The sequence below is a fragment of the Symphalangus syndactylus genome, chromosome 2 (assembly GCF_028878055.3).
Source record: "Symphalangus syndactylus isolate Jambi chromosome 2, NHGRI_mSymSyn1-v2.1_pri, whole genome shotgun sequence".
Classification (NCBI taxonomy): domain Eukaryota; kingdom Metazoa; phylum Chordata; class Mammalia; order Primates; family Hylobatidae; genus Symphalangus; species Symphalangus syndactylus.
Window position 1 is genome coordinate 5,652,206 of NC_072424.2, and position 27,761 is coordinate 5,679,966.

The window sequence follows — 27,761 nt, forward strand, 5'->3', positions numbered from 1 at the left end:
ACCCGATCCCGACGTTGGTTTCTCACCTTCCCTTTCTTTAGCTTGATCTTCAAGCACATGGTCATCGTGAAGGCCAAGCTCGGGCAGAATTTTTCGATGGAAATACAGAAATTCAAGGCTGAGAGTGAGGACTATTTGGCACGCATGTGGCACCGCCTGGCCCTGAACTCACCAAGCGTGTCTGGAGAGCTGGCCTGCTACAACAGCGCCATCCAGGCCTTGCAGGTGCGAAGCCATGAGCGTGGGTGTGCGTGGTAAAATTTGTCCTTTAGTGAAAGGGAGAACTGTGTGGACAGAAGCTCAGCCGGGACCTGGCGTGGGCGGCACGTGGAGCAGCTACGGCTGATGGGCACAGAGAATGCCCCTCGTGGCCCTGGGCACTCCTCTTGACCAGTCAGGGACGATGGATGGAGCTGGTTTCAGTGGTCTCTGTGGTCTCTTTCCAGCACGGAGGGGTTGTGGTCAGGTCCTTGTCCCTGAGCAGGGTGAGGGGGGCCCAGAGGGTGATGCACCAAGTGGAAGCGCCCAGGCTCCTCTGGAGGCACAGGGGCCCCGATGGGCGGGTGGCTGCAGAGGAGAGCAGGGCTCTGCAGGGCCCTGGGATGTGGGCATTCTGGGGACGTTGGCGTCTCTTCCCCACCCCCAGGAAGGCAAGACAGACATTCCCCTTGAGGCACTTGGGGTGGGTTCAGGAGGAGGTGGGCGCTTTGGCGTTGATTTGATGCCTCTGCTTGTCAGGAGCAAGGGCCACGTGGTGCACACCCGAGAACTTCATCTTGGGGATGAAAAGACATCCCAGGCCCCTGGTGTGAAAGGCATGAACATTCAACATTAGTGAAGATCTTAAAAGGCTTTTCTGTTACGTGAGCTGTTTCTCCAGCTCAGAGCAATCCTGCCCTGAGGCCTTTGGATTGTCCTGGGATCCAGGCGGTCCTCGGCGTCGGGAACTGAGGATGGTTGGGGGTCTTTGACGGTGCTGTGTGAGTGCCGGTTCAGGGCACTGGGCGGTGAAGGCAGACGCCCGGATACTGCCGTGGGGAGCCACAGGGAGCCACTGTGCCTTGCTCTGGGGAGCCAGAGGCCACGTCGTTCCTCGGCAGTTGCCCTGCTGGGGTTGGCGTGTATCAGGCAGGGAAAAGCAGGAAGGGCCTAAGGAGGGGAGGCTGCGGGCGGCTGGGGAAGGCAGCACCCACCTGAGCCGTGCTGGCCCTTGGGGCAGAAACCCTTGAAAGTGTTTTCCGTCTTCACTTACCCGAGTCCTTCGTTCAGTTGTCTTTGTTAGAGGTACAATGCGATGTTTTTAATAAATTATCAGGGTTATATAATCATCACCCACACACGATTTTAGAAGGTTTCGTCACCCCCCAGAAACACTGCATCCATCAGCACTCACTCCCCATCCTTCCCTCCCTCCATCGACCCCAGCAAGCCACAGATCTGGACATTTTCTGTAAACAGAGCCAAGCATTACGTGGTCCTTCATTCAGCACGACATCGCCCAGGGCCATCCCCATCTTTCCCGTTTAGGGCCGGGTCATATTCCGTTACGTGTCTTACAGTCCACAGATGGCTGTTTGTGTTGCTTCCCATTATCTGCCTGCTGTGAGGAATGCTGCGGTCAGCATTTGCTCCCGAGTTCTGGCGTGGCCCCGTCCTCGGCCCCGGGGGCACAGCCCAGCAGTGGAGTTGCTGGGCACACGGTCGCCCTCTGTGGGGCCATCAGATGAAGTGCCAGATTGTCTCCCACAGCGGCCTCACGGGGTTGCCTTCCCGCCTGCAGGGCGTGGGCTGCAGTTTCTCCACACGCTCACCAGCTCTTGATGTCGTCTGACTGTTCTAGCTGTGCCGGCGGGTGTGAAGGGGGTGTCTCCTCGTGTTTGCCTGCATTTTCCCAGCCACTGATGATGGGGTGCCTATTCCCACATGCTTATGGGCCATTTGCAGGTTATTGGAGAAGTGTTCATTGCAGTCCTTTGCCCATTTTTAATCTGGTTGTTTGGTTTTCGTTGCCTTATAGAAGCTCATGGTGTATTATGGATGCAGGTTCTTTAGCAGGAGCATCATCTACAAACCCTTTCTCATTCTGTGAGCTGCTTTTTTCAACCAGATCTTCACTTTCTGGATGGCATGATTTGTGGCACAAACGTGTTTTAAATTGTGATGAAATTCTAGTTGTCTATTTCTTGTTTTGTTGCTTGCGTTTCTGGCGTTGTATCTGCAAAACTGTTGCATAACTCAAGGTCTTGAAGATTTGTTCCCCGTTTTTTTCTGAGTTTTATAGTTGTAGCTGTTCTGTTATGAGTTATACGGTGTGAGGCAGGGTCCCCAGCACTCCTCAGCCTGTGGACGCCGGGTGGCCCCGCACTTCTGTCGAGAAGATGACCCGCTCTCCCTTGAACCTCCCATCAGGGCCAAGGCCCTCCCCAACGTGCACAGCTTTTGTAGGAGCCACTGCCGGCCTCCACAGCTGCTCCCCTCCTTCCGCATCCGTGGGCATCCTTCACGTGGCTCCCAGGCCCCACCACCTCACTGGTTCCTCATCCTTCTCCCCTTCCCACCTCTTCATGACAGAGGAGGCCCTGGGCTAAGGGCAGGACCTTGGCCATCTGATCTCACCCCACGTCCTGAGCTAAGCACCGCTGCCGCCCATTTTCCCCACAAGCAATTCTCTAGCTCAGACCTCCCCACCCCTTAGACCTGTGGATCCTGCTGCCTGCCTGGCCCCACCCTGGGGCCAGCATCTTACCCAAAACCAAACGCCTGCTTTTCCCACTATTCTTCTTCTTGCCTTCCCCCTCGAGATGTTGCAGCTCCATCCTCCAGTGGCTGGACTCACACCCGACACCCACAACAAACCCACACCTTGTACCTAGACCCACAGACACACCCAACATAACAGCCCACAGCTGCAACCAAGACACACCCCACGTATCCCACCCCTACGCAGCCTGTACTACACCCCACAGGCCGTACCTTCACACCTGTAACCCACATCTCGTACACACCATTCACACCCAATACCCCCACACACAACTCACACCCAACACATCCCACAAACACCACTCACACCCCACATCCCACACACACCGCTCACACCCCATATCCCCCACACACCCCACATCCCACACACACCACTCACACCCCACTTCCCAAACACACAACTCACACCCCACATCCCTCACACACTACGCACACCCCACATCCCACACGCACCACTCACACCCCTCAGGGACCTGCTCATGACGGCCGGTGCAGCGTGAGTGCTAGGCACAGAGGGAACCCCCAGCAGACTCATGGGCTGAATAAGTGGCATGGGCCAGCACTCAGAGAGCCACAGATATTTGGCAGCAGAAATGAAGTGGCAGTGACATCCATGCGTGGCACGTGGGACGGTGCCAGTGTGAGGTCCCCCCTGCTGGAGAAGAGTGTGGCCGTGGCCCCAGCAACACTTGTGGAGGGGAGGGTGCGGTGCAGGCTAACCCCGGCTTGCAGGGCTGCGGAGGGTGCGGTGCAGGCTAACCCCGGCTCGCAGGGCTGCGGAGGGTGCGGTGCAGGCTAACCGTGGCTCGCAGGGCTGGGGCTCTGCTCTGCAAGGGTCAGGTTAGGGCAGCCTCATCCAATTCTGTAGCGACAGTGGCCAAGTCTGCACAGGCCAGGCCTTGGCCTGGGCTCTGCACCTGGACGCAAGGCAGGGCAAGCACCTTTCCTGCCCTGCAGAGGCCTCCTTTCCAGCAGGGACACGGGGCTGCCCACAGAACCACCCAGAGAGGGCCACCTGCAGACACGGCAACAGCAGGACCCCTGTCCTGTGTCCTCTTGCAGCGCAGGGAATGCCTGGGGACCTGGGAGGCCCCAGAAGGGTGGCGTCTGCAAAGGGTGAGGAGACGGGGAAGGAATTCGCCAAGCTGAAGCCTTCCCACACGCTGCCTGTGAAAAGAAAGAGCAGCACCGCCTCGTGTGTACCTGAAATGTTCCAATGAGCCTAAATGGCAACTTGGTCTCATTAGAGGCGGTCTGCAAACGATCACTGTGGGGTAAGAAGGAACCTTTTCTTATAGAAAATGAGCAGTGAAAGTGTTTCACTGCGTCAGGAACGCCTTCAGGGCCACCCTGAGGATGTCACCCTTTCTGTTCAATCCCACAGAAGCCTGAGACGGAGTGGCAGAAGGTGGAGTACCTCGTGGAGTTCGGCCAGTGGCTCCACCACAGACACTTTCCTCTCGAGGACGTGGTCTTCCACCTCCGCTGGGCTGTTGAGATCCTGCTGGCCATGAAGCCGCCCGGCGACGCCCCTGAGCCAGAGCCCACGCCGGATGGTGAGCCCACGCCGGATGGTGAGTCCACGCCGCTGGCAGGGTGCCGACCCCACGCCGCTCCCCAGAGCTCTGGATGGCCTTTGGGCGTCCATGTGTCCGTGCAGGCTTTGGAGGCCAGGAGCCCCCGACGCGTCTCAGTACCGTCCTCTGCAGGGGCCCCCGGTGTGTCTCAGCGCCGTCCTCTGCAGGGGCCCCCGGTGTGTCTCAGCGCCGCCCTCTGCAGGGGCCCTGAGGGACTCAGCCTGACTGCCACCAGATGACCTTCACAGAAAGGTTCCATCCAGGTCAGGAGGAAGGCATGTTCTCAGGCACACAGCTGGGCCGGCCCAGAGGCGGCCTTCCTCGGGAGGCTGGGGTAGCGGGGGTCCTGAGCACCTCAGACCCTGTGGGCACCTCAGCCATCCCCACAGTTGCTTCTGACTCCAGGTGGGGGCTCCGTTCTCCAGCTGCTGCTCCTCAGCAGGCCCCTGGCCACCCAGCCCCTGCTCACAGCAGTGCAGGAAAGTGGGGGTTTGCTGGCAAGTGGAGACCTGGGCAGACAATGGCGGCCCCACTGGCATCATCCAGGGCTTAAACACCGCCAGTGCCTGGGCATCAGCCCAGGGTGACCCGGGGCAGAAACTGTGGGGAGCACAGGTGCGCACGGAGAGTCCCATGGGGTGGCTCCCGCAGGCCTGCTGTGAAGAGCAGAGGCCGGCAGAGCCCAGCTAGGGTGGCCACTCCACACACACACACACACACACACGCACGCACGCACGCACGCACACATGTGCTCACAGTAGGGCCATCCTAGAGCACTCGACAATGCTGGCTTGCTCAGGGCCACCCTCCCCATGGCCGCTGGTTCTAGCCCCCTGTCAGGATGAGTGCGGGCCCTGCTCAGAACTCCCAGGCCCTCGGGACAGTCTGGGACAGGAACAGGGTGCCCAGGCCAGGTGCAGCTCATGAGGCTTCCAGGACACACAGGGCAGCAGGAGAGCCCTCGGGGCCTGGGGGCCTGGGGGCCTGGGGCTGGAGCTGAGAGTGGAGCTGCCCCTGGGGGTGAGAGGGCAGCTAAGCTCAGCCTTCGCAGAGTAAGTACAACACGTGGCTCTTCCCCTGGCTGCCGGCCCTCAGCAGAGTGCAGCACCGGGGGTCGGCGAGGCACCAGGCAGTCCACCGCAGCCTCGGGCAGGGAAGGGAATGGCCTGGGGCCCACAGACCCATAGCCGGGCCTGCTCTCAGCCTCGGGCACCCCGTGTTTCAGGGGAGTATGTGGCTGTGCAGATGCCCCCACGGAGCCCCGTGTCCGAGGCCGAGGAGGCGGTGTCCTTGGAGCAGCTGCATAGCGTGCGGCAGCTGGAGGCGCTGGCCCGCGTGCACACCCTGCTGGCCCTGGTGCTGTCGCCGGGCGCCGAGGGCTACGAGGACTGCTGCCTTGCAGCCTATGCCTTCTTCAGGCACATCTGGCAGGTGAGGCCCAGCGCAGACTCCCCTGCTCCTGCAGCACCTCCCGGGATGGGCCGCGGGCTGGGGAAACTGCAGTGAGCGTTTTAAAGATATCAGAGCCTTTCCCAGCATTTCCTAAAGACCTTTGAGATGTGAGCGATTTCCTGTGACATCCAGATTCTTCCTCTCTACTGAATGATTCCCATCAGCATAAAAACAAGAGACTCCCCAAAAACAAGAGACTCCCCTCTTCACTCCTGCACCCTCCACATTCCCAGCACTCCCCAAGGGAGGGGCTCATGGCTCCCTCCAGATCAGCTGGTCCTCCCTGACACCTGCCCTGGCACCCTTGCCAACCATCACCCAAAACTGCCTCTGCCTGGCTCACCACGCCAAGGCAGCAGCAGGTGCCTCTGTTGGCAGCTGGGGCCCGACAGCTCCTGAACTGCCCGCTGATGGGGCTTCCAGAGCCTTCTTCTGCGCCCCACTCCCACCCCCCTCCTTGTCCTGCTCCTCCTACCACCTCTCCCTGTAAAGCCCACCAGGAGCAGCTTTTGGGGGCCGCCCCATGCGTCTGTCCAGGCCTCCCGCAGGCCACACCCCAGCAGGGCAGCACCAGGCATGGCAGGCCTTTCTTCTGAGGACAAGTTTGCCCAGAGCCCCCATAGGGCATCTCGGGATCAAGAGGGCCACCGCCCAGCCATGGGCAGAGCAGGAAAGGCAGGGAGGCCCCCCATCCCATCTTCAGAATGTTCCACGCTAGCCCCCCACCAGCCTCAACCCCTGCCAGACCTGGGGCCGTGGGTGCCCACGCTGCCATTCTTTGTGGCTCTTCTAGAATTGCTCAACGTTATTCTTGGGTGTTCTTGATTAGAGACCTTGAACTCATTCACCCGAGGAGTGGCAAGTCCCCCCCAGGGCCAACCACGCCTGCCTCAGACCCCCACATGTCAGGGCTGCGAGGGGCTGGCAGGGCCTGCCAAGGAGACGTGCCCAGTGTCCTCCCTGCCTGGGCACAGCCCCCACAAGGGCTGCTGCAGGGAGGGTGTGGAATGGCCAGCAGGGAGCCCCACGGCCAGGGGTGTCCCACTGTGTCCCCGACAGTGGAGTGAGACTGAGGGACACCCGCGGAGCCAGCATGCTCACGGGCATGTCCCTGCAGCCCCCGGTGCCCACACCCCAGGCCAGCTCAGCTCTGTGCTCTAGGGGCTCACCTGACGGCAGCTGACGGGGACGCGAGACCACCAGAGCACTAGAGTCTGGGGTGCCCCGCAGGTCTGAGCGTCCCTCATCCAGGAGTGGAGGGTGGGCGGAGTGGGCGGGGTGGGTTTTCAGTGCTGCAAAAGTGGATTTCATCCCTGCCCAGGTTTCTTTGATGACAGCAGGAAAATCAGTTCCGGAAGACAGACCCCTGGCAGCAACCAGCTCATATCTCTTATTGCCTAAAAAAGAGAAGGAGACTGAGAGGAGTAAAGAGAAGGACAAGGAGAAGGGAAAGGAGGAGAAAGTCAAGGAGCCCAAGCAGGTGACGCCCAGGCGGCTGCAGTGCAGAGGCCGGGCCCGGGGTGGCCGGTGCCTCAGTTTCCCTGCCTGTCAGGGTTCTCGGAGGAACCCCAGGCGGCCGTGGTGCAGAGGCTGGGCCCCAGCCGGCCTCTGTGCCTCAGTTTTTCTCCCTGTCAGGGTTCTTAGCGGACAATACGAGGGAATGTCTGTAAAGCACCCTGGCTTGTCCCTGGCGGGAATCCCGGGCCTGGAGCTAGCCACGTAACGCGTGCAGTTTGCACAGAGCACGTTGTCCCGGGTGTGCCAGGCTCAGAGGCCATGGCAGCAGACACAGCCCAGGGCCTGGGTCCCAGAGCAGTGAGAAAAGTGTTTTTTTCATCCCATGAAACCTTTCTCTCTGCAAGTATCCACTTCTCAAAGTGCCGGGCAGGTCTGAGAAACCACTTGGCTGCCCAGCTTCCCAGAGCGGGATGCTCACACCTGGACCCTGGCACAAGCACTGCTGAGCTCACCGGCCAGCTGTCACTGAGGGGGAGACGCAGGAGGCAGAGGCTGCAGAGCCTTAGCTCTTGGGAGTCCTGAGCCTGGGCACCCCCAGGCCAACTCCGGCCATGCACGGGGCAGAAAGCTTTGCGTGCACTGCCTGGAAACAGTGTCAGAGGCTGGATCTGGGCACTCGCTGCGGCCTGCTGGTGGGGAGGATGCCGGCTCCCCAGGGCTGTGGCCTGCCTGCTGCACAGCCATGCCGGGGAGCCGGGGGGTGTCTACTATTTCGACTCCACCATTTCAGGTAAATCCTGTATTCTTGCCTTTCCAGTCTCAAAGTCCAGCTCCCATCAAACAACTGGAAGACTTACCCACCAGCATAGAAGAGTGGGCTTCCTACTCCTGCCCTGAGGAAGTGCTGTCTGTACTGAAACAGGAGAGAAGTGACTGTACTGTTAACCCCTCAAGCATCCAGAAGCCGGTACGTTGACATAACGAAAAGGCTCAAGACCTTGGTCACAGCATGGTGTCCCCCTGACCTGTCCCCAAGTCCAATTTCCGCTGTGAACCGTAGCCAGAAAAAGGAGGACAGGACAGAGTCCCATCAGCCCCCAGCTTCCCACAGACCCCCCCAGCACCACTGTCTGCCCCCAACTGCCGACACTCGGGGAAGCCTTCCTTCTTTCCCCACTCAAGTCCAACACGTACCTAGCGAGACAGGACAGGTGTTCATGACAAGCTCCCACAACCGGGTGGTTAAAACAACAGAAATTGATCCCCTCACGGTTCTGGAGGCCGGAAGCCAAAAATCAGTGTCCCTGGGCCCAAATCCCGTGTCGGGAGGGCGGCACATCCTCCAAAGGGCCCGGGGAAGATCCCTCTTGCCTCATCCTGGTCGGCCTCTGTGGTCACGTGGCCTCCTCTTTTGCGCGGATCAAATCTCCCGCCCGCTCCCACGGAATTGCATTTAGGGCACACCTGGACTATCCCGGAGACCCTCCCCACCTCGGGGTCCTCACCTTATCACATCCGCAAGTCCTTTTTGCCATTCTGTGGTCATGCGCACAGCTCCAAGGGCTAGGACTGGGTGTCCACTTGCTCTCTCTGCCTTGTTGGGGTGGATTCTCTTTGGCGAGCGTCCTTCACTTGGGACTCTGTCTGTGGGACCCGCCCATGCTCACTGTGTCCCCATGATTTGTTTTGTGCATTGCTGTGGGTGACACATTGTGTGGACAGGCCATGGTCTGTCTGTGTTTCATGCATTGCTGTGGGTGGCCTATTACATGGACAGGCCATGGTTCATCCATCCGCCTGCTGGTGGATGGGTTGTTTCTGGTTAACAGCTACTACATGAAGCTTCTGTGACTATCCGTGCACTGTGTCCTGGTGCCCACATGCCCACATGCCCCCATGCCTAGAGGACACACCCATCACAGACTTTCTGGACCATAGAGGATGTGAATCTCCACCTGCGGTGTTTGGTGCCATGCTGCCCTCCGTAGTGGTCATTCAGTTCACTGCCATGCCCGCCGTGGGTAGAGTGGCCCTGCGCAGATCCCTGCTGATGCCACTCCCCTCAATATCATCAGCCGGTGGGTGGACAGGGGCATTCCCCATGGTTTAATGGGACACCCCTGGCCACAGAGAGGTTGGCCTTTGGTGCTTCCTAACCTTGGAGATCCTCTTTTGTGATGTGCCCTCCAGGCTGTCGCCCATATTTAATTAAGCTTTCTGACTTTTCCTGATTGGTTTGAAGGAATCCTTTATTCTGCAAAATCACATGAGCAGCCATGTGACCAGCAGATCTGCCTCCACTTCGTGCCTTGCCTTTCCACTCTGTTAAGGAGGTCTTTTTGGGAACAGGGATTAGTAGTTTTAATGTAATAAGAGTCATTAGTCTTTTCCTTTGTAATTAGTCAGTTTTTTATGTGTCCTTTTTTTGATGTTTTCATTCCTGGAGGTTGTACAGATATTCTGTTATAGTATTTTTCCAAAAAGTGGAAATATTTTGCACCTTTATAGTTTTGTCTGTCACCTGAACTTGATGTGTGTGTGGTGTGAGGTAAGGGTCAAGCCTCAAGCTTGGCAGTCAGGGTGTCCCATTGTTCTGACACCGCTTCCTGAAATGTCACTGTCCACCTTCCCTGCTGGCTGCACTGGGCATGAGCAGGTGCCCACCTGTGCATGGGGCTGCTTTGGGGTCTCTCTTGCTTTCTGTTAGTTTTTTGTCCTTGCAGCGTCATCTCAGTGTCAATTGCTGAGCTTCACAACCGTGAGTATTTGGTAGAGAAAATCTCCTTACCTCATTCTTCAGGATGGTTGGGCTATTCTTTTTATTCTCCATTGCATGTCCATGTGTGTTTTAGAATCAGTGTGTCAGACCCATCACAAACCCTGGAAGAGTTTTTACTGACATTGCATTGAATCTGTAAATTACTTGGTGGAGAACTGACATTGTTATGGTGTTCAACCTTTTGATCCATGGACATGGTCTGTCACTCCATTGACTTAAGTCTTCTTCAACATCTGTTAACAATAGACCAGAGTTTTCTGCATGGCAGTTATGCATGTCAGATTTATTTCTGTGTATTTGATATTTTTGATGCTGTTGTAAATATAGCTTTCTTGTTTCATGTTTAAACTCCAGATAAACTATAGAAATGTAATTGTTTTCATTTTGGCCTTGTAAGCATCCATTTTGTTAAATTCTTTATAACTTTAGTAATTTGTCTGTAGATTATTTTGGATTTTGTGTGTACATCGTCGTTTTATCTGCAAACACATTTTTCTTTTTTAGTTTCTACTCTTTACACTGTTTTTTCTTTACCTTGCCTTATATTCTGGCAAGGACCTCCAGTATGAGGTTGAATAAAAATGGTGATAACATCTATTTTTATGTTGCACACCCTATCTCAAAGGAAAATTTCCAACATTTTACTCTGAAGTATAATTGATGTTTGTTGTAGGTTTTTATAGATGTTTATTGATTAAGGAAGTTTATTTCTATTCGCTAATAATTTTAGTCATGAATGCTTTTATATTTTTATCAAATATTTTTCTCCATCTATGCAGATGATGTTTTCCTCCTTCATTCCTTGAATTAATTACCTTGATTCTTTCTAATGATTATCACAATAGGGCAGCTTGGCTGTGCTGTCACTCACTTTATGTCACCAGCTTTGGTTGGCGGCTTTTGTGTCCGGGGTGTGTGCATCTGTGCTTGTGAGGAAGACGATGTTTAATTTTCCTTTCATGTGTGTCCTCCTCAGGATGTGGTAAAAGTTATGCTGGCCTTTTAGTCAGTTAGCAAGTGTTCCTTTCTGGCCATTCTTAGGAGAAATTTGTATAAGATTGGTGGTTACTTCATCCTTAAAAGTGTGGAAGAATTCCCTGGTAAAGCCACCTGAGCCCAGAGCTTCTGTTTGGGAAAATTTTAAATTATGGATCCAATTTATTTCATAGTTATAGAATTCTTCAGAGTTTCTTTTTCTTCTTGTAACACTTTTCATGGGTTGCATTTTTGTGGGATGTTTTTATTGAAAATACATTTTGGATGTATTGCCATGAAGTTGTTCTCAGTGTCCTTGTATTACCTTTTAATGCCTGTGGGACCTGTAGAGCCCTGTCACCCCTCGCTCGCTCTTCAGATCAGCCTCACCGGGGGTGATCAGTTCCATCGACCTCTCAAAGGACCCCATGCTTTCCAGGCCGCCCGCATGGCCCCTCTGCCTGGCTGTCATCCCTGAGGGGACGGCCTCCTCCTAGATTGCCTGGAATTCTGAGGTGCAGCCCTTCAAGAACCCAGCCTGAGAGAGAGACTGAGAGAGTGGAGCTCTTGGTAGGCCCTGAACCCCGTTTTCTAAGCCCAGCCTGCAGCACGATGCGGAGCACCAGGGAGCCCTCAGCTGCCTCAGTGCCTGATAGCCAGGCTCGTGTCCCTGGATGCCTCAGTGCCTGATAGCCAGGCTCGTGTCCCTGGATGCCTCAGTGCCTGATAGCCAGGCTCGTGTCCCTGGATGCCTACTGACTTCCAGATCTCGGCCCAGTCATTCTTTGGATATTGATTACCCTCCAGTCTTAGAGGTACATTTTTGCCAACAGGTCATCCAGCTTTCCTAATTTCCCACTCAAGAGTAATGGTTTTAACAAACCGAGTCCAACATCATAGAAAGCATTAGCTCTTCTCTATATATTAAGTTTTTAAGTGGTTGTGTGTGCACACAAAGAAATTCTGTCTCTAATGAGCCAGTAGTTTTTAGTGGAAGAATGAAACAAACACATAAATTTGAATAAATCCATGAACGGGTGTGTTTCTTATGGGTATCTTCATACTTGGGTGCTGATGTTCACAAAGATTATCACACGTGACAAAATGAAACCCATGAGTGGAAGAGGGAAGGAAGATAGCACAGCCTCCATCCATCCCACAGAAACGCACTGAGCACCTGCTGTGTGCGGACACGTGCTGAGCACCTTCTGTGTGCAGACATGCACTGGCATGGGGAGGGAGGGAGTTCTCTGAGGAAAGACCCTTATGCTTGTGGTCTACACCCGCTCCTGTGACCTCCTGTGTGTGTTATGTGTCCATGTAGACGTACAGTTTGTATTTCCTGGACCACCTAGTCAAGGCCCTGCAGAAGATGTGCCTGCACGAACTCACGGTCCCCGTCCTGCAGTTGGGGGTGCTGATTTCGGACTCTGTGGTGGGAAGCAAGGGCCTAGTGGATCTCTACCACCTTCGGTGGGTACAGCTCCTTTTTATTTCCCCAAAGCAGCACAAAAATGAACAACATGTTAAGGTATTAATTCTGTAGTTGACTGTGTAAATAATAAAGTCCCTGGGACTTGAACACCAAGTAAATAAAAATATTTGAATATAAAAATGGTATTTTTGGTTGGGGTGGGAGGACTATTTGATCCCAGGAGTTTGAGACCAGCCTGGGCAACATAGCAAGACCCCATCTCTACAAAAAATTTAAAAAATATATTAGCCAGGTATGGTGACACACACCTGTTGTCACAACTACTCAGGAGGCTGAGGCAAGACGGTCACCTGAGCCTTAAGACATCGAGCCTGCAGTGAGCTATGATCGTGCCTCTGCACTCTAGCCTGGGCAGCAGAGCATGACCCTGTTACTAAAAATTTAAAAGATAAAATAGGATATTTTTATATTAAAATTTCTACCTGATCCTTAGGAGAATATTCTTATTTTAAGGAAATACAGGCATATCTTGGAGATATTGCAGGTTGTGTTCCAAAACAAAACAAATATCACAATAAAGCAAGTCACAGGAATTTTTTGGTTTTCCAGAGTATATAAAAGTTAGGTTTACACTGTTCTGTAGTCTTAAGTGTGCGATAGCATCATGTCTAAAAAATGTACATACAGCCATTTAAAATGTATGTACTAAAAATGCTAAAAAGGCTGGAGATTTCTTAAAATAAGACAACAAAATTTGCCACATGGATCAACTCTCTCACAAAAGATTTCTCTGTAGCATGCAATGCTATTTGATAGAATTTTACCCATGGCAGAAGTTCTTTCAAAATTGGAGTCAGTCTCTTAAATGTTGCTGCCACTTTATCAACTCAATGTATGGAATATTCTAGGTCCCTTTTGTCATTTCCGCAGTGTTCACGGCATCTTCACCGGGAGCAGATCCCAGCTCAAGAAACCACTTTCTCTGCTTATCCATAAGAGGCAATTCCACATCCATTCAAGTTTTCTCTTGAGATTGCAGCAGTTCAGTGCCGTCTTCAGGCTCCACTTCTGATTCTACTTCTCTTGCTGTTTGCCCCACATCTGTAGCTCCTTCTACTGAAATCTTGGATCCTTCAAAGTCATCCATGAGGGTTGGAATCAACTTCTTCCAAATTCCTGTTAATGCTGCTATTTTGGCCTCCTCCCATGAATCAGGAATGTTCTTAATGGGATCTAGAATTGTGACTCTTTTCCAGAAGGTTTTCAATTCACTTTGCCCAGATCCATCAGAAGAATCACTCTCTGCGGCAGCTATAACTTTATTAAATGTGCTTCGTAAATAGTAAGACTTGAAAGTCGAAGTGCCTCCTTGATCCATGGGCTGCATGGATGCGGTGTTAGCAGGCATGGAGACGGCATTCGTTTCCTTGCACATCTCCGTGAGCACTCTTGGGTGGCCGAAGCATTGCCAGTGAGCAATACTATTTTGAAAGGAATCGGTTTTTCTGAGCAGCAGGTCTCAACAGTGGGCTTTAAATATTCAGCAAACCATGCTGTCAACAGATGTGCTGTCACCAGGCTTTGTTGTCCACTTACAGAGCACAGGCAGAGTAGATTGAGCATCATTCTTTTTTTTTTTTTTTTTTTTGAGATGGAGTCTTGCTCTGTTGCCCAGGCTGGAGTGCAGTGGCGCGATCTCGGCTCACTGCAAGCTCTGCCTCCCGAGTTTACGCCATTCTCCTGCCTCAGCCTCCTGAGTAGCTGGGACTACAGGCACCCGCCAACATGCCCAGCTAATTTTTTGTATTTTTTTTTAGTAGAGATGGGGTTTCATCGTGTTAGACAGGATGGTCTCGATCTCCTACCCTCGTGATCCGCCTGCCTTGGCCTCTCCAAGTGCTGGGATTACAGGCATGAGCCACCATGCCTGGCCGACTGAGCAGCATTCTTAAAGGCCCTGGGATTTTCAGAATGGTGAATGCGGATTGGCTTCAACTCAAAGTCCCCAGCTGCGTTAGCCCCTGGCAAGAGAGTCAGCCTGTGCTTGGAAGCTTGGAAGCCAGGCATTGACTTTTCTTCTCTAGCTCTGAAAGTCCTAGAAGGCATCTTCTTCCAGTAGAAGGCTGTGTGGTCTACAGTGGAAATCTGTTGTTTACCGTATCCATCAATGCTCTTATTAGCTGGATCTTCCAGCTAACTTGCTTCAGCTTCTCCATCAGCACTTGCTGCTTCACTTTTATGTGATGGAGACAGCTTCTGTCCTTAAACCTCACGAGCCCACCTCTGCTGCTTCAAACTTGTCTTCTGCAGCTTCCTCACGTCTCCCAGACTTCATGGGATTGAAGAGAGTGAGGGCCTCGCTCTGAATGAGGCTTCGGCCTGAAGGAACGTTGTGACTGGTTTGATCTTCGGCACAGACCACGGAAACTTTTTCGTATCAGCACTGAGGCGGCTTCGCTTTCTCGTCATCTGTATTCATATGTTCCCTGTAGGAGCTTCTCATTTCCTTTCAGAACTTTTCCTTTGCACTTACAACTTGGTTAACTGGTGCAGGGGCCCGAGCTTCCAGTCTGTCTCCACTTCTGATGCACTTTCCTCACTGAACTGAATCATTTTTGGCTTTTTCTTTAAAGTGAGGGACGTGCGCCTGTTCCTTTCTCTGGAACACTTAGAGCCCATCGTAGGGTTACTAACTGGCCTTATTTCAAAATTTATGTGTCTTGGGGAATAGGGAGGCCCAAGGGGAGGGACAGAAATGGGGGAGCGGCCAAGCCGTGGAGCAATCAGAGCCCACGGGACATTTATCGACTCAGTTCACCGTCTTATATGGGCGTGACTGATGGTGCCCCAAAACAATTACAATGGTAACCTCAAAGATCACTGAGCACAGATCACCGTAACAGAATCATAATAATGACACAGTTTGAAATATTTCGAGAATTACCAAAACGTGACACAGAGACACCGAGTGAGCAGGTGCTGTTGGAAAATGGCGCCGATGGACTTGGTCACTCAGGGCTGCCCCAGACGTTCAATTTGTAAAATATGCAATATTTGAGCAGCGCCATAAAGCACAGTGTGATAAATGGAGGCGCGCCCGGGGCCCCGAAGGATCTGGGAGAAAGGCCGCAAGTTGCATTTTCAGCTTGCTCAGATACCCCAGGGCCGGGCGCAGGAGAGGAAGCTGGAGCAGGCATGGTCACGGGGCCAAGACGGCCACCGGGGCCCGCACAGGGATGCTTCCTGGTGTCTGTGCCTGAAAGCATTTTACAAGAATAGGGTTTTCAACAGGAGTCGAGGCTTCTCTGCTTGTTGTGGTGGGTGCTGAGCTCACCTGAGGGCCTCCTCTTCTCCTCGGATGGCGTCAAGGAGCAACAGATAATGCCTCACACGAGGTCTGTGAAGGAGCGGGAAAAAATCCCGCCTGAAATCTGATGGCGCTACCTGGCACTTTTCCCTAGTAATTTCGCTTCCCTTTAAAAATGATTGAAAATACCATCCAAGTATGCCTCGATGTTTTAGTTGACCGTTTTCTGTGAAGCACACTCGTAGCTTTGTTTCTGGCTCCCTCTGCGCCCACGCAGCACTGACTCTTCCGGCCACACTCCCCACAGCCTTGCCCAGGCGTGCTCCGAGCTGAAGCTGAGAGAAGCAGCTGCGCACCATGAAGAGGCGGTCGGGCAGGTGTACATCAGCGAGCTGGAGCAGGCCAGGTGTGTGCAGTCCCACCCTGCGCCGCCTGGGGTTTGAGTCTCGCCCTTGGTGCAGCCAGGTGAAAGCCAGCCGCACGGCCGTCCTCTGGGGAGAGTTAGCACTTGGGGGACACGGCTGTGGCTGGTTCTGGGTCGTGCCGGAGGTGGGTTGTGGGGAGGTGCTTCTCACAGAGGGAAGGAGGGGCGGTGAGGGGGGCTCACCAGGGTGGCCCGATCCCCTCCTCGGAGGACAGAAAGGCTGGGTGCTGGGCCCTGGACCCTTGGGCACTGGGTGCTGGGCGCCGGGTCCTGAGGCAGTACCACTCGTGTCTCCGGCAGCCTTCAGGCACGAGTTCACTTCAGAGCTGTTGAAGTTTACTAACGTCAGGCTGTTTAACAACTAACTCTCGTTAGTGTAGCAAATGACTTTTAGATTTAGAGACCATCTCAGAAATACTTCTGTGCTATGATTGTATATGGTTCTGTTTTTATTAGTTTTTACAAGATACTTTTTAAAATTACGTAAGTGATACATTTTATAGTGAAAATCTTAGAACATGTAGATAAAAGAAAGAGGAAAATAAAGCTCACGATTGGCCCCATCATTCAGTATAACCCTGTTCATATTTTCACATATGCTTTTCTGGCCATTTCCCCGTTACATAGAAACAGACGCTGTTACAGTAAAAGTGGAATTAAGCTCTCTATACCTTTCACTTAGCAGCCTGTAGTAACCAGCATTCACCTGCAATGTGAACTTTGCGTTTTTCAGCACCATGAGTTGTCTGTGCACCATAAGTTATCTATGCAGCCCGGCTGAACATTGGAACCGTGTCTACACTCTCCTGGTATAAGGGGCGTGGAGCAGTGTCCCAGGAACCTGGCCTTTGGCCCGGTTGTTCTCACAGCCCTAAAATAACTTTGGAACAAAGGAGTTGTGGAGGCCATAGGGTCCTAGTTCCCTCCTGTTCATTTGTTTACGAGCTGTGGAGGGTGGCAGACGGCAGAGGCCAGCGCGGTGTGGGGTGCTGGGAGCAGTGGCGTCTTGGCGGCAGGGGGGGCCTTGGCCTGGAACGCGTGTGGCTGGGGAGGCCTGGGCAGAGGGGCGTGCAGGCCTCGGGAGAGGGTCAGAGGGCGAAAAGGCCCTGGGGCTGGGCCTGCAGGGTCTTGACCTCTGCTGTGACCCCCTGCTGGCCTGTCTTCTAAGGGACCTCTCTGGACATGGTGTGGCAAATGGCTAGGGCCTGGTGTTCATGGCACAGGAGAAGGCGGGACAGCTAGGGGCCGTGGCCGGGGCCAGGTGGAGCAGTGAAGGGGAAGGTAGCAGACACCTTGAAGACCCCGAGGGAAGGCCGAGCGGGGAGCAGGAGCCCACCCAGGGACCTGTAGTTGGTGCTGAACTTTCAGGTGGGGGTGCCCGCGGGAGGCGCAGTGGGGCCGGGGGCTGGGCACGCCGGAGAGGTGGAGTCCGAGATGCTCATTAGACACCTGTCAGGCTGTCAAATAGCAGCTGAACATGAGTTTGGAGTTTGGAAGAGAGAACCAGTGATGGACACAAATTTGGGAGTCAGATGTGCTGTTAGATCCTGAGGATTTTAAAAAATCTTTGTAAACACTCGCGTGAAGAATGTAATTGTGGCTGTTTTCGTTTGCATTTCTGTGGTTACTCGTGAAGGGACATTTTCGTGGCCATGTGGCTCTTCTCTTGCATATTGTCTGTTTTCCTCACGTTAGCTGCAGAAGAGAGATCGCGTTGAAAAAAGAGAAAGATAAGGAGCCTTTATTAGAAGAAAGCCTGCCAGCACTGAATGAGCAGACACTTCCCGTCCAGCCTGGGGAGATCAGACCACTGGAAGCCAAGGACAAGGTAACCTCACCGTCCAGAATCCTTCTGACCCGCAGCCCAGCGGGCGCCGGGGCCTCGTGGCCATGCAGGGCTGCAGCTGAGCCAGGAGGCTGGCCTGTGTGTCTGTCAGTGTGCGAGAGGCCGGCCTGTGTGTCAGTGTGCGAGGGGCCGGCCTGTGTGTCTGTCAGCGTGCAAGGGGCCAGCCTGTGTGTCCTGCAGCTGAGCCAGGAAGCCGGCCTGTGTGTCAGTGTGCGAGGGGCCGGCCTGTGTGTCAGTGTGTGAGGGGTCAGCCTGTGTGTGAGTGTGTGAGGGGCCGGCCTGTGTGTCAGTGTGTGAGGGGCCGGCCTGTGTGTCAGTGTGAGGGGCCGGCCTGTGTGTCAGCATGTGAGGGGCTGGCCTGTGTGTGAGTGTGTGAGGGGCCGGCCTGTGTGTCAGTGTGAGGGGCCGGCCTGTGTGTCAGCGTGTGAGGGGCTGGCCTGTGTGTCTGTCAGTGTGCGAGAGGCCAGCCTGTGTGTGAGTGTGCGAGGGGCCGGCCTGTGTGTGAGTGTGCGAGGGGCCGGCCTGTGTGTGAGTGTGCGAGGGGCCGGCCTGTGTGTGTGTGAGGGGCCGGCCTGTGTGAGTGTGCGAGGGGCCGGCGTGTGTGTGTGAGGGGCCGGCCTGCGTGTGAGTGTGCCAGGGGCCGGCCTGTGAGTGTGCGAGGGGCCGGCCTGTGAGTGAGTGTGCGAGGGGCCGGCCTGTGAGTGATTTCTCCTCCCGTGGGCCCTGGAATTCCTCGGGAAAGATGAGCTTTATGTGCACCACAGGCCTCCCTGGAACAGCCTGCCGGGCGCCTGGGCAGAGGCTGAGAGAAGGTGGGGGGGGCTCCGCCTGGAGGTCCCCGTCGTCTGACAGAACTGGTTCTCCCACCACCCGGGTTTCCCTCAGCAGGAGAGCACAGCACCCCTCTGCATTTGCCCATAAAGGAAGGTGACCAGCCCAGCTCCTAATCCAAAACACAGTTACTGTGGGAGCACCATGGAAGGGCAAAGGCCATGCTTCCTGTGACCTGGCAGACAGGACAGGACAGGGGCTCAGCACAAGACCTTGATCCAGAACACAGCAGTGCGGGCCTCAGCCACCGCCCCAGGCAGGGGGCTCTGCTTGGCGAGGAGAAGGTGGGGGGATGCAGGGTAGGCCCAGATCCTAGTGCAGGGGCTCAGGCACCGGCCCACGCCCAGGGCGCCCTAGCAAGGCCGGGTGCACAGCCACAGGCAGGCCCAGATCCCAGGGTTGGTCAGCAGCACGAGGTGGGCCAAGGGGTCCTACACGCCAGTGTGTGTGTGTGTAGAGCAGCTTAGTTGGCTGCAAGGGGATTCGTGAGAAGAGAGAGGTGCGCAGGGGGCAGGAGGTCTGTCGGGGGAAAGGCGAAGGCCTGAGCTCCGGCCTTGGGGCACACGGGGAGCTTGTGAGGTGCCCACAGTGCCTAGGCCAGCAGGGAGCCCTCGGTGGGGTGTGGCTCCCTGTGTGGTACAGACGGCTCCTGAGCCAGAGCCTGTCCTGCGAGATTCAGAGGCCACGAGTGTCAGGACTGTGCTGCCTGGGGCTGCGGTGTCTTACAGATTTTGAAGATGAATGGGGAGACCGGGAGGGACCTGGATGGGACGTCCTTTCCCCACCTGTGGATGCTGAAGGCAGAAGTTCTGCTGGAGATGAACCTGTACCAGCCTGCACGGCTGCTCCTGTCGGAGGCTCATCTGGCTTTCCAGGTGAGGAGCCCCTCCCAGCCCATCACCATCCACAGCCTCTCCCAGCGCACCGTGCACAGTGGAGGGGCTGCGGGCAGAAGCTTGGGCTGTAGCGTTCAGCTCTAGCAAGGCCACATGCCTCTCTTGTCTGGGTCCGGCTCTCTGCGGGAAGTCAGTCCTGCACGTCCTCTGTCTGTCCGTCTTTTGCTCTGCCACTCACAGTTTGCTGAAGTTTCTATTTCCAGTACCTGCTGCGGGTCTCTGCAACCTCTCGTTTCTCCTGGGTGTCGGTGGCTCCGCTCTGCCTCCTGCCACGGTCAGTTTCTTACCTTCTGAGGCTGGACGAGAACTTGGAGAACCCCAGAGGGTGTCTCTGCCAGAAGTGCCACTTTTTTCTAGAAGGTGGATCGTGTGTGGGGCCGCCTGGGTCCAGGGATCCGGGCCTGGTCTGGTCTTTGTTTTGCTCTCACTCCCTGGATGTGACCCTTACGGTCCCCAGCGAAAGCCCCGAGACGTTTGCTGAGCCCCATCTCCCCGGCAGGCGCTGCAGCTGTTCGGTCTCAGCTGGTTCCTGCCAGGTTTTGTGACATCCGGCTCTGCCCTGAGCAGCCAAGCCCAGCTGACAGCCCTGAGGGGGAGTGCGGACCTCGGACCCTTCGCCTCGGCCCCTCCTCCTGGGACTGGCCCTGCAAGCCTCAGCACTGGAAGCCCCAGCTGCAGCCTCCTCTCCTCATCCCGGGCGCTTGCATTCCCCCGGGTTTCGCTCCCCTGCAGGGATGGCAGCCCCAGGAAAAAGCCAGATGGATGGAGGCCCACGGGTGCTTCTCTCTGTGCAAAGATTGTAGTTGCCAGTTTTTGCCAGCACTGACTGCCCTCCAAACTCACCTCAGACACATGGTGACATCTTCTGTCCAGATGTTAGAGTTGCTTTCACTGGGAGGGTGAGGCAGAGCTACAGAACCAGACAGCCTGTCACTTGTTTTGAAGAAAAACTCCAGAAAAAGAGAGGGTCCTAGAATGGTATAAAAATTCAGTGATGCCCATCAAAGCTTTGAGAGGTTCAGACTTTATCTCTGGCACTGAGGGCAGATGTGTGCAGGTCTCAGGCAGGGGGACAGGTGTGTGCAGGTCTCAGGCACTGAGGACAGGTGTGTGCAGGTCTCAGGCACTGGGGACAGGTGTGTGCAGGTCTCAGGCACTGAGGACAGGTGTGTGCAGGTCTCAGGCAGGGGGACAGGTGTGTGCAGGTCTCAGGCACTGGGGACAGGTGTGTGCAGGACTCAGGCAGGGGGACAGGTGTGTGCAGGTCGCTGATAGCAGGGACAGGTGTGTGCAGGTCTCTGATAGCAGAGACGGGTGTGTGCACACCAGGGTCAAAAGGGAGCTTGTCCAAGGAAGGGACTGAGGACGCTGTGGACAGCTGGGGAAGGGACACACACGGGTGCAGCATTCTTTTAGCCGCAGCCACAGGAGAGGGCCAGCCTCTGCTGGGGCCGCAGGGCTGGAGGTGTGGAAGAGCTCCTGGGAGCTCCCGGGGCGAGAGTCATCCCCTGAGGTGGGCAGAGGCCCGGCCTCCCTCACCCTGAGGTCGGGAGGCAGTGGGAGGTGGTGAGAGCCCTGGGACTTAGGGAGTGAATCTGCCGCATGCTGGGGCCTCCGTGGTCCTGAGCTCTGGGACTTGGGGAGTGAACCTGCCTCATACCGTGGACCTTGGAGCCCAGCCCCAGGACAGACGTGATGGGTGCTGGACTCCCGCAAAGGCCAGGACGCCGCCCTCCTTTCTGCAGCCGCTGTTCTGCAGGGACTTTGTTTCCCAGCAGGCGCTTCTGGCAGGAAGTTGTTTGTTTCCTTTATCTTTCCCCACCCTCTCGCCTGAAGGCCTCCTAGCTCCTGTCCTCAACTTTGCCCTCAGCTCACCCAGGCTTCTCAGCCACATCCACACCGCAGAAAGCCTGCCTTCATGTGCTGCTGTCCCGTCCCGCCCCTCCTCACCCTCAGCCAGTGCAGCCTGGCCGCCCTGCCCCCCCAGCCTCTCCTGAACCTGCTCCCCCAGGCTGGCGATGGGAGTGTGCTGTGCCCTTCCACCCTGGTCCCTCTTCCATGGGGCTCTCTCTGTCCTGCTGGTGGCACCCCTCCCCTCTCAGGCCCACCCACACGGTGGCCTTGTCTCTTGGGGGTCTGACCTCCCCTGGGCTCTCCTGCTGTGGCCTCAGCACTCAGACCCCCGCCGACCTCAGAGGCCTCTGGGCTGGAAACATCTGCCCTGGGGACTGTGACTGTTCCTTGTGCTGCCCACTCCTCAGGACAGGGCTCTGCCCTCCCACTCAGTGTCAGCACTGGAAACCCTGGCATCAGCCTCACGCACCCCCCGCCCCACCCACCCTGTCCTCTCCCTGCCTTCTGGGCACTCCTCACCCCCAGCCAAGCTCTGTCCCATCTCCGCACCCTCCTCCTCTCCATGTGGAAGCCCCTGCCCACCCTGTCGCCAGCCTCTGGCCCACTGTAGCTGCCCTGAACAAGCCCCGCAGGGGCCCGGCCCCGTTGGACCCTTGCCAGCCCTGCTCTCTGGGCCCAGCCATGAAGTGCCTCCCCCTCTTCCTTCGTCAGAGCCCTGTACCCCCCTGCCAGGCTTGGTCCAGAGGCCAGGAATGCCCTGCCACAGAGCCCAGCTGCCCACCTGCCTACCCTCAGGCCACCTGACTGCCCACAAGGCTGCTATGGACCCAGACCCTGCCCACACCGTCTGGCGGTCACAGCTATGCCCAGGTGCATGCAGGCTGTGGCGTCCAGGTGGATCCTGTGTCGGGCAGGGGCACAACTGGGGCACGCCTCCCTAGTGGCTGTGGCCCCTCCCTCGTCCTGGGCATCTAAATGCATGGAACAGCCAGAAATGGAGCCATCAGCAGCTGGGACACCTGCTCTCTGGCGGGTAGCCCCAGCTCATCAGCCCACCCTCCCCTCTGTCCCCCCACCTGCACCTACACCTGGGAGGTTTGCCCAGGTCCAAACGAGCACACAGGGCATCTTGTTTGGCCAGAAAGCGATGCATGGGAATGGGACGCTGCCTTTCCCACCGCCGCTCCTGTCCTCCCCTCACCCTCTGACCAGAACCCCTCTGTTCTTAGCACAGGCTGCCTTGTGTGTCTGTCCCAGATCATGTGGCTGCCCGGCTCCCTGGCAGCAGGCCCGACGGGCAGGCCGGGCTCTGGGAGCCTCTGAGCCACTCTCGGCATCAGTGTCCAGGTGCAGCTGTCCCGAAGCCTTTTGCCCCAAGCGGGAGCCCTAAAAGACAGGGCCAGGACGGGGCCAGCAGGAGCCAGGAGGCTCTGGGGACGAAGCTTCCTGCCGCCCAGGCAGCAGGGGACAAATCCCCCCAAAGACGAGCCAGAGCGGGGCTGCGCCTCCCTGAGCTCCGATTCCACTCATCAGCTCATCACTGGAATATAATTAAATGGAATGAGATACAGTCACGTGCACTGCAGCCGGTGCTGACTCCAGAGAAGCCTCTGGAGGGCGGGGAGGGCGGGCGTCCCACTCGAGGAGTCACAGGGCGGCAGGAGCCGGGGCAGGACCACAAGTCCTGCCAGGGAGTGCAAGGGCGGCCATGGGCCCCACCCTTCCGCTGCCAGAGTGAGCGGCCTTGTCTTCCCCTCACCTGGTGCCTCCGTCTGTCTCTGCCTCTCTGTCTCCCTCTTCCTTCTCTCTGCTGGCTCCTATCTCCCCGCCTGCACACGTCTGTAGAGGACCCCATGCATGTCTGAGTCTCTCTCCTTCAGGAGCTGGATGAGCCTTGTGCAGAGGCCCAGTGCCTGCTCCTCCTCGCACAGTTGGCCAACAAGGAGAAAAACTATGGACAAGCCAAGAAAATGATCGCAGAGGCCCAGCACATGGGCGGAAGTGAGGAGTTCTGGTACAATTCCACTCTGACCCTGGCAGAGACGCTCTTGTCCATGGAACACTCAGGAAGAGAAGCTACGGTGAGAGGCACGGGGACCTGGGGCTGCCTGTCGGGTGCCGGGCCAGGTGCGTGGTGGAGAGGAAGGGCGTCCATGGGGCTCTGCCTGGCAGACCGCTGATGACACGCCTGGATCCATCCCTGCCCGCCCTCAGAGACGCCGGTATCCATCCCCACCCCTCCTCAGGCGCATATCTGTCCCCGCCCACCCGTCCTCAGGCCTGTATCCATGCCTGCCGCCCTCAGACACACCCGTATCACCCCCGCCTATCCTCAGGTGTGTCACATATTTCAGAAGCTCATCAATGCCTTCAAGGTCCTCAAGAAAGAAAGACCAAACCGATTGCCTTTATTGGAATTCATGACCACAGATCTAGAAGCCAGGTAACTCTTTGTAAGAAACACTGTACATTAGCGTGAAAGCTGTAGTTTCCTCTTTTCCATCTGCGATTTTTGTGCCATACGTCAAGCCTGTGCAAGTTCAGAGACCCACCTCATGGGGCCACATATCCACAGCTTTCCGTGCAGCTCCAGAAAGCTCCAGAAGTTTCCTGAGCTTGCTTCAGGTTTTCTCTGAGAAGTGGACCTTCCATCCACATGTCCTGTCTGTTTGGCTTAGAAAGTCAACTTCAGGGCCTTGGGAAGGGCCTAGGAAACCTCTTCCTCTAAGTTTGTGGTGTGTCAGTATAAATTTGTAGGGAGTGTGTTCTTACAGCTTTCACAAAGCCCTTGCCACAGGCGCGCCTCTCTCATTGCCATTTATCGACGCTGTCTCTCTGTCACCCAGGCTGGAGTGCAGTGGTGCAATCTCAGCCCACTGCAACCTCCGACTCCCTGGTTCAAGTGATTTTCCTGCCTCAGCCTCCCGAGTTGCTGGGATTACAGGCACGCGCCACCATGCCCGGCTAATTTTTGTATTTTTAGTGGAGATGGGGTTTCACCATGTTGGCCAGGCTGGCGACGCCATCTCTTCTAAATCAGAATCACAGGCTCCAACGCAGCGGACCTTTTCAAGGAGCTGGCTTTGGTTTACAGACCCCAGCAACACGGATTTCTGCCTGACTCCGGCTTTCCTTGTGTTCTGCTGCATCTTTGTGGAGCTCCCTGCATCGGCGCGAGGGCAGCCCAGGGCCCTGCTGTGGCTGCTCCGGGGCGGCGGCCTCGTGCCTGTACTCTCTGCCTCCCTCCCGACCTTGTCCTGGGCCCCCCAGCTGCAGCGTGTGAACAGCCCAACGCTTCAACGTGGGTTTCTGTTCCACTAGTGAGTCAAGTAGGAGACGGCTTTTGAATTTGCGCCTGGATATTGTTCCACTAGTGAATCAAGTAGGAGAGGGCTTTTGAATTTCCGCCTGGATACAGTGCCTGGGGTGGGGCTTGTTAGTTTCCGATTTTATCACATGCCATCACAGAATGAGGCCCGTGTAATGCTGATTTTCGAGAAAGGCTCCGAAAGCGTTTCTTCGAGCATCCCTGGATGATCACTGGAGAGAACAGCGGCAGCCCAGCCGTAAGCCCTGTGCGGCCCTGGGGCTTCTGACTCCAGGCCCCAACTGTCCCTCTGTCAGGTGCCTGAGCCTGCGGGTCAGAGTTGCGCAGCAGTCAGCGGTCACGGAACCCACAGAGTGCTCATTGTTACTGAAAGAGATGGATGATGGCCTGTTGGAAATTGAGAGAAAGTTTATCGCCTGTGGCTACAAAGAGAATTGTGTTGACGTAATACTAGAGCGTGCGAAGATCAAGAGGTAAGGCTGCCTCCGCGCCCCCTGCACGGGAGTCACTGCTTCTCCCACACACAACACGCCCAGCACCATCCTGCCTTCTGGGCGTGGCTCACCCCAGCTGCACCCCCTCAGGGTCCACACGCCCCTCCCCTGGAAGGCTCCCGGCTGCCGCCTCACCCACACGTTCTGATCACATGCTCAGCCCTCCCCGTTGGGGGAGCCCCCGTTGCTCCTGACAGGGCCTCCTTCTGGCCCCAGCCCTGCGGCTGCCCACACCTCCCTCGAGGGCACCCACATTGGGCCTTGCACCTCCAGCCCTTGGCAGACACGCACAGACATACAGCACCACCCACCCCCACCAGCCACAGGCACACACGCATTGCACACACACGCCCATGCCCAGGTCACACGCGCACATCTCGAGCACAGCCCTGAGCTGCTTGCAGGGCCGTGACCTCAGGAGGCGGCCCCGCCCTGCATGGCTCTGTAGCCTGGCCCCAGGTGGCATCTCAGGGGCTGCTCCCACCGAGGGCAGGGCCCGCACAGCCCTGATGCCAGCCGTCCCCACCACAGCAGCTGCCAGCCACCCCCATCCTGGCAAAGCCTCCCTGGCCCCGCCCACTGCCCTGCCCCCAACCTGGGGCCGCCCCCACTTGTCTACATGCAAGCGTCTCGACAGGGCGGGCCCAGTGCGGGCGTGCAGAAGCCTGTACGAGGGAAGCGTAACCCACCACAAGGTCTGACCTGAGCCGTGTCTGTTACTGTGGATGTCGTACGTTGTCCTTGCAGAAGTTCAGTTAGCTGATCAGACCCAGCCTGCTGGGTGAAGCTGATGCTGTGGAATTGCTTCAGCAAATCCCCTTCAAGCGCAGATTTAGTTTTTATGACCATAATACACTGTACATACTGCGTTATTCCAGCTTCTTCAACCTGTAAGACGTATCGAGGATGTCTTTACGTGTTAGCTATTTTAAAACATCATTTTAAGCACTAATAAAATATACAGTATAATGATAGAAAATGACATATTAAACATTTAGTAATAATAACATAATGTTTTAACATTTTTTGTTCCAAATTCCATTCTTATGTCTTATAAAGGTTACGTGCCCAGAACGAGAAAGATGAAGAACAAAAAACTGCGTATTACTTGGAAGCGTATGGCCTGGCCCAGGGCGCCGTAGCTGAGGAAGAAGGGAGGCTCCACAGCGTCCAGGGCCTATTGTCACTTCAAGGCGTAAGCAAATGTCCTGGTTCCTGTGCACACTGGGTCACTCCCGCCGGGATATAAACCCCACTGTAACTTACCTTACAAGCCAGCTGACTTCTGCTTCTAGCTGAAATGGAGTAACAGGGACCAGATACTCCCCCATCTGAAACAACAAAAAAACAAACAGTGTATGAAACAAAGACTTTGAGAACACTAGACGTCAGCGATGACAGGCAGTGGTCCCTGAGCTAAGGTCTGAGCTCACCACGACAGCTCGGGTGGAGTCCGCTGGTGACCTGAGTCACAGGATGGAGCCGAGAGCCTGGGGAGAGCCAGGCACTGCCACTCATGGGACAGAGCCCCGGGGAGGGGAGGGCAGGAGAGGGCTGCACAGAGAGAAAACCCCAAGACCTCTGGGGGAGGCCCTGGAGTGTCCTGCCAAGGACTGATCAGCACATTCTTGAGAGGAAGCTACCCCATGCTGGGGAAGAACCACCCAAAAGGGTTCTAGGGTGGGAACAGCACCTGCTTCACCAGCCGGATTGGAAAACCTGATGATCCCTGGGGTATCGGGCAAAGCAGACACAGGGCCTTGCCTCAGTCGGGGGTCATTAGGCCTGGGTGAGCCCCATTCCAGACCTGCCTGAGAGACCCTAGAAAGCAGGCCTGAAAGGACCCAGCTATTTCCTTTGAGAAGATAAGTGTCCCAGAACAGAGCCCAAGCCTGAAGAACACATACAGGAATGCAGAAATGCCCACCAGAACCCAAAGGAAGACAAAGCCCAAATGTCTGGCAGCCAATAAAATATTGCTGTATAGAAAAGCAGGAAAATAGGAAGAATAATTGATGAATCAAAAGCAAATTGATCCATGGGCACAGATATTATAATCGGAAGACAAGTTATCACTGTATTCTATATGTTCAGAAAGTTAAGTAGAAAGGGTGAAGACATAAAAGGAAGACAAACCCAAACTTTCAGGGTGAAAACCACAACACGGGAGATGAAGAAGGCACCAGGTGGGGTGAATGACAAGGATGGCAGGAGAAAACATTGGAGAACTTAGAGAAATAGCAACAGAAACTTTAAAAATGAAGAGAAAATGAAATTAAAAAGAACAAAAATTAAAGTCACACAGTTTTAAGTGCACGAATGTAGGTGTAACTGGAATCCTGGGA

The 27,761-nt window shown here is 55.6% G+C and overlaps 1 protein-coding gene and 1 long non-coding RNA gene across 2 annotated transcripts in view; one reads left to right on the plus strand and one right to left on the minus strand.

Annotated features, from left to right (window-relative positions):
- Nucleotides 1–27,761, plus strand: part of CFAP46 (cilia and flagella associated protein 46) — a 114,598-nt gene that overhangs the window by 53,192 nt on the left and 33,645 nt on the right. Inside the window, 13 exon segments of the mRNA XM_055245020.2 lie at nt 42–225; nt 4,145–4,316; nt 5,563–5,768; nt 7,111–7,269; nt 8,065–8,214; nt 12,326–12,474; nt 16,051–16,149; nt 17,863–17,995; nt 19,573–19,719; nt 23,475–23,675; nt 23,931–24,037; nt 25,219–25,395; nt 26,476–26,611. Coding sequence (XP_055100995.2) covers nt 42–225; nt 4,145–4,316; nt 5,563–5,768; nt 7,111–7,269; nt 8,065–8,214; nt 12,326–12,474; nt 16,051–16,149; nt 17,863–17,995; nt 19,573–19,719; nt 23,475–23,675; nt 23,931–24,037; nt 25,219–25,395; nt 26,476–26,611 — 2,020 coding nt within the window.
- On the minus strand, nt 24,044–27,234 carry LOC129464088 (uncharacterized). Its single transcript, XR_008651426.2, has 3 exons — nt 26,683–27,234; nt 26,119–26,339; nt 24,044–25,309 (listed from the first exon to the last, which is right to left on the minus strand). It is a non-coding gene; the product is annotated as an uncharacterized lncRNA (long non-coding RNA).